This window comes from Salvia hispanica, chromosome 2 (assembly GCF_023119035.1).
Source record: "Salvia hispanica cultivar TCC Black 2014 chromosome 2, UniMelb_Shisp_WGS_1.0, whole genome shotgun sequence".
Taxonomy (NCBI): domain Eukaryota; kingdom Viridiplantae; phylum Streptophyta; class Magnoliopsida; order Lamiales; family Lamiaceae; genus Salvia; species Salvia hispanica.
The window spans coordinates 20,426,214-20,447,071 of NC_062966.1; the positions used below are offsets into that span (position 1 = coordinate 20,426,214).

Sequence of the window (20,858 nt, forward strand, 5' to 3'; positions counted from 1 at the left end):
GTGTATGATTTAATATAGCTTGCTTCATAACTGTGACAGAGTTCTAGCGAGTTAGATCCACTTAGTAGACGCTACAGTTAGCTTCCTTTAAAACGACACTGTTAATTGAGAGTGAGGACTTTTCAAGGGTCTTAGGAGCTTTATGGAGTTACGTGTTAGGATTGACAACCCTAATCTTGTAATCAACGTTTGCATCGCATGAGCATAAGCTAGGTGACTCGTTCTATCAAAGTAAAAATTGTGCTAGGGTATTGTAGTTTGAAATTTGTATAACCATAACTGTGAACGCACATCTTTGGGATTCCCTTATCTCTATCGCTTATCTCCGTGTTTTATCTGCATTTAGTTGTTATATGTTTTTATTTGTTTTCAGTTTTCAAAAGTCTTCCAAATCCCTTTGTTTTTCCAGATAGTAATTGAGTCTTAGTAGAGGATAGACACTTTGTGTTTGCCTTCCCCGTGTTCGATATTCCGGTACTGACCTTTAGCTATACTAGATCTACTCTGTATACTTGCAGGTATTTATAGTGCTAATAAAATTGCATCACTGAGACCTTCTCACCTGTGGCCATGATTAACACCGTATTCTCAATTGCGGCCAACAAATACTGGTCACTTCATCAGTTTGATGTGACTAATGCCTTTTTGCATGGAGAATTGCCAAAACCTGGTTACATGGAACCTCCTCCCGGGTTCACTTCAGAATTTCAAGATGGGGAAGTGTGTCAGTTGAAGAAGACATTATATGGGTTGAAACAGTCTCCAAGGGCATGGTTTTGAAGGTTCACAGAAGTAATGAAGAAATACGGGTATAGACAGAGTAATTCCGACCATACTTTGTTCCTCAAGAAGAAGAATGGAAAAATCATGTGCTTGATTATATATGTGGATGATATGATTATCACTGGGGATGACGAAGAAGAAATGACCGAACTAAGACGAAATTTGTTTAGTGAATTTGAGATTTGGGACTTTGGACTTCTCAAATATTTTTTGGGAATAGAGGTGTTGAGATTGAAGAAGGGGATCTTTATAAATCAGAAGAAGTATATACTAGACCTCCTCGCTGAAGTTGGGATGCTAGATTGCAAACCAGCCGACACTCCAATGGTTCAAAATCATGGATTACAGATAAAATAAGAAGGAAAGCCGGCAGACAGAGAAAAATATTAGAGATTAGTCGGGAAGTTGATTTATCTAGCTAATATCAGACCAGACATTGCCTATGATGTAGGAGTTGTGAATCAGTTTATGCATGCTCCTCAAGAGGAACATTGGGAGGCTGCTTTGAGGATTGTTCGATATTTGAAAGGGATACATGGATACACACTGATGCTGACTGGGCGGGAAATCTGAATGACAGGAAATCGACTGCAGGGTATTTTACCTTTGTAGGAGGTAATCTCGTGACTTGGAGAAGCAAGAAACAAAAGGTGGTGGCACTCTCTAGTGCAGAAGCAGAGTTCCGTGGGATTAAGAGTGGATTGATGGAGTTGTTATGGCGAAGGAAGCTTATGAGGGAATTAGACCTTTGTGCATCTCGATCGTGCAGACTCTTTTGTGATAACAAGGCAACTATTAGTATATCAGAAAACCCGGTCCAACATGATCGAACCAAACATGTGGAGGTAGATCGACATTTTATCAAGGAGAACATTGAAGCCAAGATAATTGAAGTGTCGTTTGTCAAGTCCGAAGATCAATTGGCTGATATCTTGATGAAGGCGGTGAACTCAAAATCCTTTCGAGAAGTGTTATGCAAGTTGAGTATTGGCAACCCCGTTACTTAACTTGAGGGGGAGTGTTAGAAGAAAATCACGGAAATATTGGAAGATCACGGTAGAATAGGGAGATGATATGCTATTATTATCTTTACTAAGAATAGGAGATATGAAATTAATGTAAATGGGTTTACTTATATAGATATTACTAGTCCTATATAATAATGTACTAGCATGTATATTTTTGAATAGAAATACAATGAAACCTTTCCCCCAACCTTTAAATAATTTACATGGTAAAAAAATCTGCACATATAATCTGATGATAATTTTAAATATTATACTGGTATCTATTTGTAACGTAGGATTAGGTAAGAAAAATCAAATAGCATATAAAATCACATTTCTAAGTTATGTATCCATGATATAAGTATTGCACAATCACGTACGATATCGGTTTTACAATCCTTTATTCTCTTGTTATTTCAGGGTAATTTATAGTTTTATTTATGGCAAATTAGTTTCAATTGATATATACCAAAATTTCAATTTCTGATAAAAAAAATTTAATATGAGAGCCCTTTTCAATGAAATGTACATCTGAATTTATATACCCGTGAATTATTGTTGCAATCATTTATAAATTTATTAAATCACTAAAAGACCGGGATGAATTCAATCGTTAACCATATTCCAAGCTTTTGATAATCTCTATTATTAGCCTTAATTTTGTTTTAATTCATATCTCACTTGAAACATACATTACGATTGGGAAATCCGTAACCTTGAGTAATAAAATATAATTACTTCATACATCTCTTAAAATCATAAAAGTAAATAGTCTCTTAAAAATAGCTTAAAATCATAAATGCATTTCACCAATTCGTATAATGTCAAAGGTCAAAACTCTTATACTCCCTCCGTCCACGATTAAGAGTCACATTTCTAAATGGCACGGATTTTAAGAAATGTTAAGAAAAGTGGGTGGGAGAAAGTTAGTGGAATAGGGGTTCACTTGTATATATTAATTTTAAATGATACGTGAGTGGAATGAGTTAGTAGAATGTTGAGTCTCTTTACTATTTATGGTAATTATGAACCGGGACTCTTATTCGTAGACGGACCAAAATGAAAAACGGGACTCTTATTCATGGACGGAGGGAATATATGCAAAGTAAGAATTGGAAAGTAAGAAGAATGATATGATATATATCTTATATCTTATGCGAGCTCCTAATAAAATGGAGTACTCCATAAGTCCATCTAATTTATGTAACCATGATAGATAGCTTTTCTTCACTCAGTCACGCAGAATTTAAAGTATCCTTCCAACCATTTTTATGGCAAGGTAGTTTCAATCGATTTACCAATTTTCAATATTTGACAAAAAAAAATTACTACGAAGCCCTTGTTGAGAGTAAACTAATGTTGGTTGTTGCAATCACGTAAGATTGTGATATATCTGGATTATTTATTATCCGCCTCAATTATTCTTACAATCAAATACTCTAAGAAATTAAACATTCCACTTTGAGCCTAGAGTAGTGGATTTTCAGAAACATAATAAATAGATTAAAAAAATTTACTAGAACATTAGTATTATTTTTATATAGTAATATTAAGTTTATAATAAAATATTAGTAAAATGAGGTAGTAGAATGTCAAATATATTTATCAACATAAAAAAGAAATAAACGAATTTTAATGATTAACATTACAAAATTGTAATTTAAGACATTTAATAGTGAACAGAGAAAGCATATTATTGTATCCTGTCATAAAATCTTTTAGGATATATCTACTTTAAAAATTGAACTAAGATATATATAAAAATAATATTGCACCCTTCACAATATTAGTTTTGATTATGGATGATACATTTTAAGACAAAATTAGTTAAATGGAGGCGATGTAGTCTAATTAGGATAGTTTTACTTATGCCCCATTCTAAATGAAGTATTTCTTGTTCGTTAATGAGTTTTTATGTAATGTTATTTTATTAGTTAAGTGAAGAGAAAATTAAATATAAAAAAATATATTTTCACTTTAGAAAATAAATAAAGCAATTAGAATGAGATATTAGAAAAGAAAAATATGTCACTTGACTAATTGGGATAAATGGAGTATATGTTAATTCACCATTTACAAAAAGGAAAATTTGGGTATCTCAAGATTTTAATAAGCTCTATAATAAATTAATTTTGTTTGATTCATATTTTATTGAAAGATTGTGATTATAAAAATTATAATAATGAGTGTAAAATAAAAATACTCAATCACCAACAGAATTATTATTTTACTTTTATGATAAATATGAGTGCTGAAGCCATGACTCGATGGCGGGCTAAGTGCCCAATAGTACAAATGAACCACAAGTATTATTTCTTGACCAATCTTCACCACAAAGATGATGAATATACTAATATTATTTCTAATACCAAAAACCAACTATTGAGGTGAAGGAGAAGCAGGAGCGTTTGGGAGCAAGTCAATGGCCGCATATGCGGATAACCCAAATACTTTCACAAGTTGGTTACCTTGTACAATAATTTTGTCTTTAATTACTCTCGAGGCCACCACTTCTTCGCAAATGCGAATGTTGTCCGACCCAACCAGAAGTAGATCATACGTTGCCGTTTGATACTCTTTTATTTCTACTTCGCCTAGGGCACTGTTGAGCGACACTATGACCGAGTCATACGACGCCTTGCATTTTCCAAGTGCAACTTTCAAATTGGGATTCACGCCGTTCTCCTTGAGTAGGGTTTTGATGTGGTTGAGCGTTGTTTTTGACTTTGTGATCCCCGATTTTATGATTTCGATGGAGAGTTCGTATAAGTTTTTCGCGGAGGCCAATCTTGGTTCGGATTGAAGAGCTTTCTCACACGTTGTGACGCTTATCAATTTTCCGCTAGCGCATACTTTCTTGATCAAAGGTGGTGGAGAGGCGGCTTGGGGTGTTGAGGATAGGAGGAAAATGGCGGATATAAAGACGATTGAAGCAATTGAAGAAGACATTGTTGTTGTTGATTTTTGTCTAAGGTGAGTTAGCTAGGTTATATAGTTTTGTTGCGAGTGATAATTTTGTAATAAGGGGGCAAGTAGTGATTGGTTCTTTCTCTCGTGAAAAGTTTGCATATGATTAATTATAGAGAAATGAATTTTAGATATAATATCCCTATACCATAATGAACTTATTTTTTTCCCCATAGTTATATTCGAACTAATCATTAGATGTAGAATTAATGGAAATCAAATTTGTTATAAAATTTGAAAAATATCACTTAATGCAGAGTCATAATACTGTTTTTTATATTTAAAATTACACTATATGGATTTGAATTGTTGAAAACTCTGAGAATTTTAAATGATACTTAGTACTTAAATGATTTTCATAATCAAAGAGTAAGTATTTGGTTAGTAATAGAATAAATTAGATGGTAAAAAAATCTACACATATAATCTGATGATAATTTATTAATACTACTTAGTATCTATTTGTAACGTAGGATTAGGTAAGAAATAAATACTAGCATATAAAATCACATTTCTAATTTATGTATCCATGATACGGGTCTTGCACAATCACGTAATACAATATCGATTTTACAATCCTTTTATTTCAAGGTAAATTTTAATTTTATTTATGGCAAGTTAGTTTCAATTGATATATACCAAATTTCCAATTTTTGACAAAAAAAAAATTAATGTGAGAGAGAGCCCTTGTTCAGATAAATTATATGTAGTCCTTTGATAGGCTTGATTCATGAAGATGATACATCTATTGACTATTATTATTGCGATCAATTATGAATTTATAAAATCACTAAACGACCGGGATGAATTTGATCACTAACCCTAATTCCAAGCTTTTGATCATCACAATTATTAGCCTTAATTTTGTTTAATTCATAATCTCCTTATCTTTTGAAACATTACGATTGGAAAAGTCGTAATCTTGAGTAATAGAAAAAAAAATTACGTCATATATCTCTTAAAATCATAGAAGTAAATAGTCTCTTAAAAATTGTTTAAAATCATAAATGCATTTCACTAACTCGTATAAATACTCCCTCCGTCCCCCATTAGCAGTCACAGTTTGACCGGACACGGGTTTTAAGAAATGTAAAAAAAAGTTGGTTGAAAAAGTTAGTGGAATGTGAGACCCATTTTTTTATATTGGTTTTATAATAAAATGTGAGTGAAGTGAGTTAGTGGAATGTGGGACCTACTACTATTTATGGTAAAAATAAAGTGTGAATCTTAATTGGGGACGGACCGAAATGGAAAAGTGTTACTCTTAATCGGGGACGGAGGGAGTAGAAGAATAGGAGAAAAGGAAGTATTCTTGCAGCAAAATTGCTCTTCTGGGCCTTTTGGGCTAGATGGATACAAATCAGTCCAAGAGAAGCCCGATTCAGTTAATGGGCTCTAATCAAGTCGATTTTCTTTAATTCATACAGATAAATGCGACGTCACGTTAGTAGGAGAATTAATTATTTTTAGTGTTCGCATTTAAATTAATATTCATTATTTTGGTATCATTGGTTTTTTTAGTTCAAAGAATACATCAAACTATAAAATTTAAAGAAATTGCATTAACTTTTGTTTTTCTGTATTGACAAATTACATTAGTGGGAGAATGGACAAGAATAAGTATGTATACGTATTATACTCAAGCTAACAGGTGTCAAATTTTGATTGGTCGTGAGTGTGGAGGCCCATCTGTCACCCACTACAATGAACAACCAATCAGCTTTCGTCTTCTCCATTGACAAGAAACCTTATCTATTTAACAATAATGCGTACAAAGGCAACTATACTACAATAATTAATACTCCCTCATTTTTATAAAAAAAATTAAATAAATTACAAAGGTCGCATTGCATTCTAGATTCTAGAAGCTTCAGAGTTGCACAACAAAAGCCTATATCCTCATCTGGTTGTCCTTCTCCTTCCTTTGGCCAGTCATTCTAGGGAAAAAAAAACTTCAAAATGGCTAGCAGCCGCTGGATCAGACCTGAGGTATTCAAGATCCGTCCTTTTTTTTGCTGATTTGAGTTGATTTACTGTAAACTTCTATTCAGGTGTAAAAATTAAGGGGGATTTGCATGTGTAGGTGTACCCACTGTTTGCAGCTATGGGAGTTGCTGTTGGCATCTGCGGCTTCCAGCTGATCCGCAACATCACCATCAACCCTGAAGTCCGGTACTTTCTCTCTCTACAAATTATGTATTCTGATGAACATGTTTGATGAGGAAAAGGTTAATCGCAAATTAGATCTAACTTATCACCGGTTTTTCAAATTGAATCCTAACTTTAAAGCGTTGCAATTGTCAAAACCGTTCGATCCGTGCCAAATTCTAGTATTTTGATTTTCGATGTTTTCTATGTGTTTAAATCTCAGATTGGATGCTATTGCCATGTTTCAAAATTAGGGTTTAATTTGTTAAAATACTGAATGATTGAGATTGTATTTGCAAACTTCTTGGGCTTGGTAGTGATTCAAAGATTGGGATTGCTTTCTTCACTTAGTTTCGACTTAAGAACACAGATTCAGCCTTGAGGGTAAATTAATTGTTCAAGATGTTAGTATTCTTGCTTGAGTTGCTTCTGTCTTTTGATTGCTCTGTTATGTTATCATTGGTGTGTTTATTTGAATGGTGTTCTTCGGATTTTATCAAGAATGGTTGTATCAGTTTCTTGATTGGCATCTACATCTATAAACTGTAGTGATAAATAAAGGGCATACGATTATATCTCCGGTGCTCCAACTTCAATAGCTGAGAATTCTAATTGTGTATGTAGTGTAACTGAATTAACACAAATGTGTTGAGGGAGACATCTTGTTCATTGTTTTTTCTTATTCAAATAGATCAATCATCGTAGAAATGGGGTTATCCTGGTTGAGTTTTGTTGCCTAAAATCTTTGGTGATTGTAAATAGGGTGAACAAGCAAAACAGGGCTGCCGGAGTGTTGGAGAATTTTGAGGAGGGGCAGAAGTACTCTGAGAATTTTCTCAGAAAATTCGTTCGCAACAAGAAGCCTGAGATCATGCCGGACCTCAACAGCTTCTTTTCTGACCCACAGAAGAACTAAATGCCTTGCTCGGCTGATCGGAACGTGAAGGTTTCTATGTTCCATAGATGTGGTCGCTCATTCGTCTGTCAGAGATTTGTATGTCTTTTCTTGGCTTTGAGTGAGGATTAATGGTGTACCCTAATAAACTCATGGATCTTACTACCTTTTAACACATGTTGTGATATTTCAGATTTTAATGCTATCATTGAAATTTCATCTTTTGGTGAAGAACAATTCCAGCATTTAATAACTTTTGATATAAAGAAAGATGAAGATTTCATTTATTCCAACCTTAAAATGCACCTTCCAATAAGATCTCAATGATCAGATGAATAATTGATAAGAAGAGGATACAAGCATCTAAAAGTCGAAGATGTGTCAATAGATCACCACAACTTGTTGAAGATCTCACAGTATAATTTCTTCTTGAACACTGACATTCATAGTCTTGTTTGGAAGAACAATACTGTTGATCACCACAACTTCATCTTCCACTGTCACCGATTCACCTGGTTCAACAACTTGTTCGTAAGCTATATATGGAAAAGGAGAGGACAAAAGCCCGTTCAATGAAGAAATATGAAAGGTTGAAGTACCTAGAATGGTGACCCCAAGCTTTGCGTTATGGTCACCTGAGGCCTGCAAAATATAAGATGAACGTTATAAACATGCTGCACGGAGCAAGAGACATGTGAAGGGCCTCTTTCAATGTGGCCAGCGCAAATGAAATGAAAAAAAAGGTAGAACTTGGAAGTAGCAGCAGAGTTAGGCTGCATATTGCTGAGAAAAAATGTTGAATAAATAGGCATACCTGGACTCTAGACCACCTTCCGATGGACGATTTCCATCCAATAATCGCATGAATCACCACCGCATTTTCCTTATAGTCAATAGGATAAATGAGTTTAAATACTCAGAGATACAGATTTCATCACGAAATTTGAGTGATGAGTAGTACCTTGATTTCGACATCATCAAGAATAATGCAGTTGACAAGCCTCACACCAGCTCCGATCCTAGCATTAGCTGAGATTGAAGCGTTGGGACCGATCTGTTTCACATCAAATAACACTGAATCAGAAACGAGGGAGTATGCGTAAGTTTCACAGATAACACTATTGATTGCAGCCTACCTTAGCAGTTGGATGGACTTTTGCTGATGGATGGATGTATACGTTGCCAGAAATTGCAGCATTCTTCGTGCCGTCCCCACTAGCCATGAGATGTGGTGAGGTGCGCCTGAACTGGGCGAGGTACAAACCTGAGCATCTCAGGGACATTCTGCACGACACCATACCACGTAAGATAGGATCCAAAGGCACAAGACTCATGATAGAAGAAGAAATAATAAATACGGAGTACTATCTTTAGCTCACCCTGGAGTTTTGATTTGTTCCCAGTAATCTGTCGTTTCATACACATAAAACTGCTTTTTTCCAGCAAGTGGTGATAGAATGTCCTGATCTAGTCTTACAAAATCTGATGGGAGACTCCTGTTTATGAATCGGCCATCAGAAACGAAGATCAACTGATTTTCTAGCCAAACAATGCAAGCATTTTTCCATGAAAAAGATTCACAATACTAGATATTCTACCTGTTTGCTGGTTGAAGTGCTTCAAAACTGGATATGCGCCTAAGGGTAGCTATAAATACGAAGAACGGCCTAATTAATAAAATGAGGAACATACACCTCGTTACAATAGTTTTAATGCTACATGCAAGAAGATGAAAATAAGATTTCAAGAATCAAGAGTGCAGTGATCTACATTGTAAATCAGTAGTAAATAAGTCTAGAAGATAAAAAACACACAGATTTCAGATATTTCAAGCTTCTCATTCTATAATTAACGTGTATGTTTACATGGAGTATAAAACATTTAGAGAAAAGCGAAATTAAATAAGCCAAAATCACAACTGTCGCTAGTAAATAGCATCTGATTTTAAGGTGATACAGCATAACTAATGAAACCAAAGTAGAATGTGTACAATCCCATCCATTATAACAAAGAAGGCAGGGTATGACTCACCTCGGTCTTTTCTTTGGGATGACACGCCTTGAATGGCCGTGAATATATCAGGGGTAAATATATACACACCACAGTTGATCCGGTCGCTCACCTGTTTAATAGAGAGTTGGGTAAGTTAAGAAGTGACGAAGCACACATCAAAGGGATTAGCAAAATGTGAGCAGACACCAAGTCGATCTTAGAAATTTTACGCACAAAAGTTTCAGGCTTCTCCGTGTAATGCAACAATTCATTTGTAACGGGATCAGCTACAAGCTCCCCAAACTGGCTTGCAGACTCTGGAGAAACCTGCAGAAGACAAAAATGGAAAGCATCAGCCTCAATTGTATAGTGAATATGTAGTCAAGAATGATGAAGATTTGTTAACTATTGGCTGGACGGAAATTAGAGGTACCGACCTTGATCACCAAAATGGTCCCCATCCCACCATAGCTTGTATGGGCCTCTGTACAATCAACCAAAAATTCAATACACAACCAAAAAACATCATCAAATGTAGACTAAATACATAAGTGATTCAGGCCTTGTGATGCACCGGATAAATAGCTAATTTAAACAAGCGAAAGAGTGAGAATTACCTAGCATCTCTGCAAGAGGAAAACTGCAGCAAACATCACAATTCAACAAAAAGATATGAGACTGCAAGGTTTAAATACACGTATATCAACAATATTGCCAAGAAAGATTTAATATCAAAAATCAAGCAACACGAGAATGGAGTTAGAATAGCAACCGGGCTCTCTTCCATGATTTGATCCCTGAAGTTATAAAGTCCGCCTGCTGAACCATGTGGCTTGTCCTCTTTCAAGTATCTATGAATTCAACACAACAACAGAAAGGTCACAATCTAACCTTCGCAAAAGAGAAAAGAGGCGATCTCATATAGCAATGGAAGTACCGGACAGGAACTCTGAGCTCATTGGATATTGATGACACAAACAATGCAAATTCACGCTCCTCATAGAAACCAATGAGGTAGATTTGAGCTAAATTCGGTATCTAACGCGAGCAACATACAATAAAAGGAATTAGTCAACCTCTTACCTTCACAATCATGAAGAAGGCAACACAATTCTTGTGCTTCCTTTCATTTTTACATGCTCTCAACTTCATTAATACCACAAATCAAAAGCAACTATAAAATGATGAAATGAATAATACGCCAACGCGCATTTGAGCATACCCTTTTACAAGCAGATATAGGATGATTAACCATTGGCTGTCCAGCCAATGGGAATAGGGGCTTTGGAGTATTAAGTGATAATGGCCTAAATCTGGTCCCTGCATTTGCAAAACCATCACCAAACAATCAAGAAAGAGGACTAAAGTTGTCATTATTGCCCAAGTTTCTCTCCTAACAAACTCACAGAATCTATAACATGGACATCAAAAGCATAAGCAATTCACAATTATACAAGACGCAAACATTGCTGATCAATCATCATTAGCCAAAGCTACCAGCATTAAGCAAGAAAGAAAAGCTGAAGATGATACCTTTAGTTGGGCCACCCACCATGATCACAGCAACAACTCTCTCTTCTGAACCCCCCATTTTCCCAAACACCAGCAAAAGAAGACAAGAATGAAAAAGGCCCTAAACAACCAGATCTCTAAACTCACTCCCAGATTAGTTCAACAACGGAACTTAGTATTTATTAAATGAAATAATCAATTTGCAATAAAACACTGCAACAGGACAAGAAATCCTTGAACCAATCTGTGAGCTGAAAAGGGTAAGAAGTGAACAATGAAAGAATGCTTCGAGATTGACTGAACAAATAAAAATCTAAACACAATTGAAGATAAAATCTGTCAGTCAGGTAATTTTCAACTGGGGTGTGGGGTGGGGTGGCATTGGCAAGCTTCCACCTTAAATTTCAAGAAAGAGAGAGAAATATGGGGTGGCACGTTGGTTGCATGTGGGGCAGAATGCATTGCCAATGACAGCTTAATACAAAGAACACATTTTTTGATAGTGAGTGAATGCTTCAGAGACAAGGGTATAATTCAGTTGGATTAAAGGCAAATCAAATTCAATTGATGGGATTTTGGGTTGCTGAATCTTGAATTATTGAAGGTAAATCTACGTCAACAATTATTGAAATTTGACGAAATTAAGAATTGGATTTAGAATTAAAAAGTGATGGATTAAAAAAATTGGAATTTGATTTGATTTGATGTGTGTATGTATTTAATTTTAATCTGTTATGAAATAGACTTTTTGTCTTTTTTTTGTTTTTCTTCTAAACAAACTTAATTTCGTTATGTCAAGAAACAGCCCTACTTAATGCTTAATTACTCTAAAATGTTCAATTGGATTTTTTTTTTGGTTAATTAGCTGTAACACCGTTTAAGGATTCATTCGGACTAATTTTCAATAGTTGTTGACGTGATTACAAATTTACAATCATGATTTTTAAATAACAATAGTTATAAGTTGCTCTTGCTTTGTAAATCATTTCTACTTTTTTTGAAAGCAACTCATATATCCACTTTTTGACATTACGAATTCACTAATCAATTGTCTTAATTGAGAGTAGTTAATATCAGGAATGAATCATGGAGTAGTAAAGATTTTGACGTTTTGTTTTGCATTTCAATTTTCAACTCTTTGTTGGTCTACCTATAATGTCCTGCTACAGTGACGAGCTTAATGAAATCATTTAATTCTGAAAAAGTGGCCACATTTCATAATTGAACAAAAATCTTGTGTATAGTTAATTAAGTGTTACATAATTTAGAAATTTGTTTTGAATTTATAAGTTCATAAAATTAAATAAGAAATTTAGAACGGATACATTGTACATTCCGTTACACATTATTTACAGCAACGTTTTATTGGTTTCTACTAATTTATTTTAATTTGACTAGTATTAGAGAAAATATAATGATTCCGTTACAATTATTACGACTAGGGCTGGGGAAAAATACCGAAATACCGGCCTTATCGTACCGAAAAATTACAGAAAATACCGAATTTTCAGTATACCGTGACTTTCGGTACGGTATGATACCTTACCGAAAGATTCCGGTAAGGTAACGGTATGAATTTTCAAATACCGCGGTATACCGCTGCATACCGAAATTCGGTATATACCGTAAATTAAGGTATATACCGTAAACTAAGGTATATACCACAAAAATATAAACACAATTATATATAAAATATATTTTATATATTTTTAAATTATAAAATCTATCATAAAATATAAATATAATTATGAATACATTATATTTAATTTATTTTTAAAATTATAAAATATAAATAATATTCTAGAAACTTTAATTTTTTATTTTAATTGATGTTGAAAGTCAGGTATACTGTAAAAGTAAGGTATACCGAACTTCGGTACGGTATATCGAAAATGAGATACGGTATTGGTATGGAAATTCGTCATACCGAAAATAAGGTATATCGAAGTTCGGTATACCGAAAACTTTGGTAAGGTAAAGGTATGACTTTTTCGCATACCGTATTTACGGTAAGGTATACGGTATGGTGGTTTCAGTAAGGTATACCGTACCTACCCACCCCTAATTACGACTATAGTCTATAATATGCGTGTGTTTGTATTTTAAACCAAAAAAAATAGCTTTGAAACCGATAATTTTGATCAATTTGTTAAATTAAAAAATGAAATTAAGGCTGGTCCAATTTATATTTAGATAAATATTTGATTTTATCCTATCATTTTAGTATTTCACGAAAATATCTTAACGGCTAGTTGCAACACCTACCTAGCATTTTAATTTTCGTATAAAAATGTCCTAAAAAAATTTTGGTCCACCCAAATTTGAGGTGTGAACCGAATTAAAATGTGCTTGGCTGAAATGGTGTTGATGGAAACACACACATCATTTAGAAAAGAAAAAGAAAAAGAAAAACTCATGTCTAACTAAATGTATAATCATATTTAATTAATCTCATTATAATTGATTGAACATGTATTATATTTGATTGATTAAATTAATTTCAAACTTAATTTTAAATGAATAATTATATAATAACGAGTCATAGTCACCATCTCCGACTAAAATAATCTCACAACTTAATCCTAAATAGATAATTATATTATCCTATAATGATGAATAATAACAATTGAATCATAACAACCGAACGATACCTAAATAGTCCTTTATCAACTTATTAATCATCGAAAGAGGCCCCAAATCCCTAGCACGGGCACTGTAACGCGACATTAGATCTAAACTCAAACATACAAATTCAAATGATGGTTGCAACAGACAAATAAAAGACAAAATAGAGAAGTTTTTTATTTTTTTTAAAATGATGAGAGATTCGACTTCAAACATTAGTTCTATAGACGAATTAAGGTAGTGGAACCTCTATAGAGCAATAAGGCTATAGCCGTATAGGAATCTTGCCATTTTGGAAGCTTCATTCTCCACTTTAAAGAAGCAATCACTCTTCAATCTGGGGGAAAATGCAGAAGCTTCTTCATAGCTTGGAAGGAGACTTGTACCAACCCCATGGCTCGTCCGAGATGTACTGCGTCACCTGCTTCACATTCAAGTAGTTGTCCAGTCCCCTATTACAGAAACAGATATTCAGTCATGCTAAATCAATGGGAGAATGAACGAAACGAAACGAGACGTGAGACGATAAGGATATTATGAATACCATTCCCCAAGTTCCCGGCCAAAACCGCTGCGTTTCCTGCCTCCCCAAGGTGCTTGGGAGAAGCATGGCTGTGAGCAGTTCACCCAGACAATGCCAGATTGAATTGCCTGTAAAAAAAATAATGACATTCAATATAATGCGTGGCGATCGTCGTTGTTTCTAGAGGTCCGTGTGAAGATACTCACCTTAGTCAGACGCTCACATCTTTCCAGATCTTTGGATAATACAGCAGAACCTAAGCCATATCTGAAAAGATAAATTCACACATGACAAATTTCAGATACAACAACCGAAAGAGGAAAAGTTAGTGGGTATTAGTTGCAGAGTGTGAGAGATGGCTCACTGGGTGTCATTTGCAAGTTCAATGGCTTCCTCTTCGGTTGCAAATGTTTTAACGCAAAGAACAGGTCCGAATACTTCCTCTCTCCAGATATGCATCGATGTCTTTACATCTGTTATTATAGTTGGAAGGACGAAATAGCCTTTCTTTAGATGCTGCAAGTTAACAATAAGGCTTAGTTAATTCCATTGCATGATGTTCCACAGGCACCCAAATGTTAAGGGAGTCTTGTACCTGAGGTCGTGAACCTCCATACAATATTGTGGCACCTTCCTCCTTAGCTATCGAGATGCACTTGAGCACTTTCTCATACTGTAAAATTACAAGATTTGAATACCAGAGTTATGTACTCTTTTTTCTCATGAGCACTTGAATACCAGAGGCAAGAGGGACAGACGGAGTTTTAATCCTAGACCTCATGATTCACACAATTACACAAGAGAGGTCCGCTATCGGTGACTGAAATAATTGGTCTCATGACATTACCCAATACACAAGAAATATGGATGGTTACTCACCTGTCCAGCACTAACAACAGGACCAAGCCTGCAGCCTTCCTCTAAGGGGTTAGATACTTTAATGTTCTCACACCATTTCACAAGCTTTTCCAGGAATGCTGCAGCAATGCTTTCCTGAAATATTTCCACAAAGTCGGACAAAAAGTTTATAACAAGAGCTAATTCGATATTTCGGGGGTCTTTTTGTTGAGTGGGTGGGGTGGAGTTTGGGTTAATCAATATCATCTCCAAGCTTACATGCACTATGAGTCGAGAAGTAGCGCTGCATATCTGACCATTTGTCCAAAAGCAACCAAAGGCAGTCCACTCGGCAGCTGATTGAATAGCAAACATGGAAGAAAGAAAGTGAGCATCCTTTCTTGAAAAATCAGTGTATTAGGCCAGTTCTACTTCAAATAATATTTTTCATATAATTAAAAGGCTCAAACCTTTATCAAGATCAACATCCTCAAAGACCACAATTGGACTTTTTCCGCCAAGCTCAAGTGTTACTGGCTGAAATCAGGAATGGTTTCCATTTTCTTAGAATTCTGAGAAGAAAATCACACAATCAAAGATAAAATACTGCAATGAACATACTTTCACAAGCTGTGCTGCAGCTGTCATAATTTTGCTTCCTGTGGCAGTGCTCCCCGTGAATGCTATCTGTTATATCAAATATGAAAGCATGATCACCACATCATTGGTATTGAAACCCATGCAAACAAGTACTTAAATTCCATTATATTAACCTTGTCAACATGAGGATGAGAAGCCAAAGGAGCACCGGCTTCTGGCCCCAAACCAGTCAAGACGTTGAGAACACCAGGTGGAAGACCAACCTCCCTGCACACGTCGGCCAACTCCAAACACGTGCTGCAGTTGAAATAGTAGAGATTAATTTAGAGACGTCCAGCAACTAGTTGCTACTAGAAGAGTCTAACACTCTGCCTCAAATGTGGATCAAGAAATACAGCTACCTCGTTTAAATGTAAAAAACTTATGGTTATGGCAAAGTATATATAAAGTCATTTCCAAATAAGACTTTAAATATGTAAATACTACTGTATTACATATAGTGAAGGTATATATGTATATAGTTTAATAAATAAAGCATTGTAAATATTTTAAGTACATTCACCAGGATTACTGGAACTTATCATATCTAGATTTGGTTATTAAAATACAATAGATTCATTTTCAATACCTAAAGTGAACAGGTATGCTATATATCAACGAAGAAGGCGTACATGGATGCTAATTCGGACGGTTTGAGTATTGCAGCACATCCAGCTGCCAGGGCAGGGGCCACTTTCCATGTTGCCATCAGCATAGGGTAGTTCCTAAATGACAAAGCAGTGGTTCCAGAACAATGAGTACTATTGCTCCTCCATGTAGTATGAAATAGCCAATATAATTGGTCAAATTTAAACAATCAACACAACTGAAGAGTATTTAAAAAATTCAGAAAGTGACCTAAATGCATCTGTAGCAGTAAGAAACATAAAATTCACATTAAAAAATCATCAACACAAAGTTTATATCATTTATACAGTAAATAACATAAGTATAAATGTCAAAGTCTAAGACAAGGATTTGTACTACTTTAGAGATGAGTTTCTAAATTACTCAAATAGCTTGAATAAAATTCCATTCTGAAAACTATTGATCAAAATTCATGCTCACATAATTCACCGAGATCTTTACTTATCATCAAAACAATGATTTTTCCAGCTCTTTACCTGTCTAACCAGACAGCAATGATAATTTATATACTCATCCAGAAACATAAAAGGGGAACTTGCATGTATAAACTATCCCCTCAGCCAACTCAAAACTAAGCTAAACAACTAGTATATCTTAATCATTCAAGTGTGACCAGGAGAAGCCAAAAGATACTAAATGCTTGAAAATCATTCATAGGTCTCTCTCAAAGGGAAAATAATATAACATGAAACCAGTATTCCTTCTCTTTGTAATTTTGGAGAAATATAGCAAAATTCAACATACCATGGCGTGATCAAACCAACCACCCCAATAGGTTCTCTTATAACGTGACATTTAAATGTATCCATGGGCAAGGCAACAGGACTCTTCTGCTTTTTGTCCAAGGCCTCAGCGATGTCAGCATAGTATTCGAAACATCCAGCAACATCATCCTGAGTATGACTTTATATCAGCATATGCAGTGATACAGAAAAAACAAAGGCATTAGAAGTATACGATATCCCAAGCTGCTTCGTCAAGCGGCTTCCCAGAGTCGAGTGATTCAAGTTTTGCAAGCTCTGATTTCCTCTCCGTAACCTACATGTGACAAGATAAAGGTAAGCATCCAAACGCCTAGGGAACTTCCACAACTACCCAGAATATTGGTAAATATGTTAATTTTGAATTATAAACATCTAATACAAATCAGCAATCAGATAAAAACTCAAGGACCTTCGCAGCAATTGCTCGTAAATACTTGGCACGATGAGCACCAGTTGCAGAAGCCCAATCCTTCCCCCCATTTCGACTAAGTGCTCTGCGGGCTGCTTCCACAGCAATATTTACATCCTCCGATGTAGCTGCCGGAATATCCCCTGAAACACACAAACACCAGAGCAGAAAACATCTAAAGAATCAGACTTCAGCAGCACTACTAGACATCGATATACTGTTTGTATTCTTATTGGATCTACAGTGAATTACAAGATTTAAACTTAATTCACGCAGAAATTGTCCATCTAATGAAGCAGTAATTCACGAGATTTAAAGTTAACCGCGCAGTAAATAACCATTTGGCCGACTTCTACTGCTTCCGACTAACAAGCATATCGCTATTTCATTAAAACCGATCGGGGGTTTTAGTTTTCTGCTTAGCGCAATGCGAAAAAACCCAAAAAAAATATGCAATCTTGAACACAAATTGAGTTTAAAACAAAGAAAGAAAAGGAAGTAGAAGTAGAACTAGGAATATCAGAGCCAAAAATAGTTAGGGAAACATACCGATAATTTCTTCGGTGGCGGGATTGGTGACGGAGAGGCGTTTTCTGTTGACGGGCTCTCTCCATTCACCGTCGATGAAGAGCTGGCGGCGAGGAATTGGGATTGACATAGTTGAGCAGAGCTGTTGGATGATCACTGTAGCTGATTTTTTTAACATTGGTGTATATACTTTTATAATTTAATTTCTAAAGATAGCGACAAACAAAACATGGGAAATTGGGCAATTCGACACGTATCTCGTATTCTCAAATCTCAATCACTCCCTTAATTTTTTTAATCATATTGAAGCAGTATAATTTTTTAATTCATTTCTTACTTAAAAAATACTAACTCTGTCCCATTAAATATGCAATATCTAGAAATCAGCACAGCACGAATTTTTATGTAGAGTTATTTCATGAGTTAATGAAAAAAGAGGAAAATAAGAGAAATAAAAAAGTAGGGATAGAGATGTTTCCATTTGAAAAAATATTTTATTTTCAATGGAATAAACTAAAAAGGAAATCGTTTCATTTCTAATAGGACAGAGGAAGTAATATTGAAGCAGTATAAGTTTTTAATTCATTTCTTACTTAAAAAATAACGGATAGTACGGTTCAATCTACTCCATTACCCTTCCTTTTTAAGTATTTATAAATCTCATTATTATTTACTCTTTTCGTCTCATAATAAATGTTAAATTTGGGTGATGATACAAAATTTTAAGAAGATGTTAATTTATGTTAAATGATAAAAAAAAATAGTATATTTTATATATTGATTTGAGAATAAATTTCTTCTAAAAATAAAATATGACCTAAACTAAAAAGAACATGTTAGGAGACCGACGAAGTACTTATGCTACTCCCTCCGTATTTAAAGAATACGTAATTTGGATTCGACACGAGTTTAACGTAAAATTAGTAAATTAAGAGAAGTATGGAGAGAAAAAGTAATTAAAGTATTGTTAGTGAAGAATGAGTCCCCCTTCATTAGAGAGAAAAAAGTTTATGAAATTAGATAGTGTATATTTTTGTGGAAAAAAAAAAGATAGGAGTATATGTTTGTGTGGAATGGAGAGAGAATATTCTAACTGAACTAATTTCCTTTTAATGAAATTATGATATTCATTAACATAAATTATTGCTATAATTAGAGCCCCAATTGTGCGGTTTGGCCCTGACTTCGGTGGTGAGTCTGAATCTTTTTTGTCATTGTTGTAGCCGAGTCTGACCTGGCCCACGACCTTGTACCCCAGCCAACACATCTCGCTAGTGTCATCTGACATGGCATCCACATTGCGAATACTATTGTCTATTTAGATAAGGACCGACAAATTTTTAAATAGCTACTCTATCAGTCTACCAATAGTCCAATTGTCCAATATTACGTTAATTTGATCGGGTATGAATTTTAAGAAATATAGTAAAAAATAAATGGAAAAGATTAGTGGAAAGTGGACCCTACTTTTATATACTTCCCTCAGTCGCACAATAGGAGTCACTTTTATTGTGGGAACGGATTTTAAGAAATGTAAATAATAGTGGAATATGAGACTCATTTTTTATTATACTAGTTTTATAATAAATGTGAGTGAAGTGAGTTAGTGAAATGTGAGACATATTTACTATTTATAGTAAAAATGAAGTATGACTCTTATTGTGGAATGACCAAAATGGTAAAGTGTGAGTCTTATTGTGGGACGGAGAGAGTATTAGTTGTAGTGAAATGTAATTAGAATAAAATTAGTAGAATATGGAATCTATTACTAAAATTAGTAAAAAAATAAATGAAATACTTTGTTATGGATGGATGAAAATAATAAAATGAAACATTTATTAATGGGAAAGGAATTGTTTAGAATTATAGAAACGTGTAATGTGTAGCTGTGTAGGCGGGTAGCGGGCCGTTGTGAGTTAATAGATTTTGACAACACAAGCCGACTTATAGAAACGTGTAATTGATGCTACATCAGTTATGTCTAAAACATCAATTATTCAATTTTTTCAAACTTAACTTTAGGATTTTCGGCACTAGTGTCATCGTCAATTTGCAGAAAATGGAAATAAATGAACTTGTTAATGGAGAATTTATTAGTAAGTACCACGTGATAAAATAAAAAACGAAATCCAGAATCAAACATTAAAAATTGGAAGGTTGTTACTCAATTATGCTAATATCCAATTCTCTTTGCTTCCATTTCCCATGTAATAAAAAATACTAGTAATAAAAATTTCATTCTGTATTCAAACTTTGAACTAATTAATTTATTTTCAAACAAATACAAATTGAGTTCTGCATGAAAGCAACATCGACATATATACGCGGCACAATCTCCCCCAATAAACACACCCACACCCACACCCACACCCACACGGCACGCCAACTTTGTTTTAGAAAAATGGCCTTGCTTTTTTACGTACTTACTAGTATAATACTAGTAGTCCGTTCCAGGGAAGATAGACCCATTTATTGGGTGACATAGGAATTCATGCAACTTTATTTTATATGTAAATAAGAGAGAATAAAGTAAAATAAAGAAAATAAAAGTGTTTCCATTTTTAATAATAGATCATCTTTG

General features: G+C 34.6%; 3 protein-coding genes across 3 annotated transcripts; 1 reads left to right on the forward strand and 2 right to left on the reverse strand.

The window, feature by feature from the left end:
- Positions 1-6,567: 6,567 nt before the first annotated feature.
- Positions 6,568-8,031, forward strand: LOC125205848. The gene is made up of 3 exons (XM_048105004.1): positions 6,568-6,746; positions 6,841-6,929; positions 7,668-8,031. The coding sequence occupies exons 1-3, from the start codon at positions 6,717-6,719 to the stop codon at positions 7,819-7,821; spliced, it is 273 nt and encodes a 90-aa protein (XP_047960961.1). The 5' UTR covers positions 6,568-6,716; the 3' UTR covers positions 7,822-8,031.
- A 31-nt stretch (positions 8,032-8,062) lies between these two features.
- Positions 8,063-11,851, reverse strand: LOC125205847 (mannose-1-phosphate guanyltransferase alpha-like). Its single transcript, XM_048105003.1, has 15 exons — positions 11,326-11,851; positions 11,015-11,112; positions 10,730-10,830; positions 10,565-10,643; positions 10,410-10,470; positions 10,230-10,276; positions 10,027-10,119; positions 9,832-9,922; positions 9,399-9,447; positions 9,180-9,296; positions 8,937-9,084; positions 8,762-8,854; positions 8,615-8,683; positions 8,400-8,442; positions 8,063-8,312 (listed from the first exon to the last, which is right to left on the reverse strand). The coding sequence occupies exons 1-15, from the start codon at positions 11,381-11,383 to the stop codon at positions 8,212-8,214; spliced, it is 1,248 nt and encodes a 415-aa protein (XP_047960960.1). The 5' UTR covers positions 11,384-11,851; the 3' UTR covers positions 8,063-8,211.
- A 2,230-nt stretch (positions 11,852-14,081) lies between these two features.
- On the reverse strand, positions 14,082-18,455 carry LOC125207327 (aminoaldehyde dehydrogenase 2, peroxisomal). The gene is made up of 15 exons (XM_048106619.1): positions 18,299-18,455; positions 17,750-17,892; positions 17,534-17,614; positions 17,321-17,469; positions 16,561-16,653; positions 16,063-16,186; positions 15,911-15,976; positions 15,760-15,826; positions 15,569-15,645; positions 15,332-15,445; positions 15,048-15,125; positions 14,817-14,968; positions 14,659-14,719; positions 14,474-14,580; positions 14,082-14,381 (listed from the first exon to the last, which is right to left on the reverse strand). The coding sequence occupies exons 1-15, from the start codon at positions 18,453-18,455 to the stop codon at positions 14,291-14,293; spliced, it is 1,560 nt and encodes a 519-aa protein (XP_047962576.1). The 3' UTR covers positions 14,082-14,290.
- Between the last annotated feature and the right edge of the window lie 2,403 nt (positions 18,456-20,858).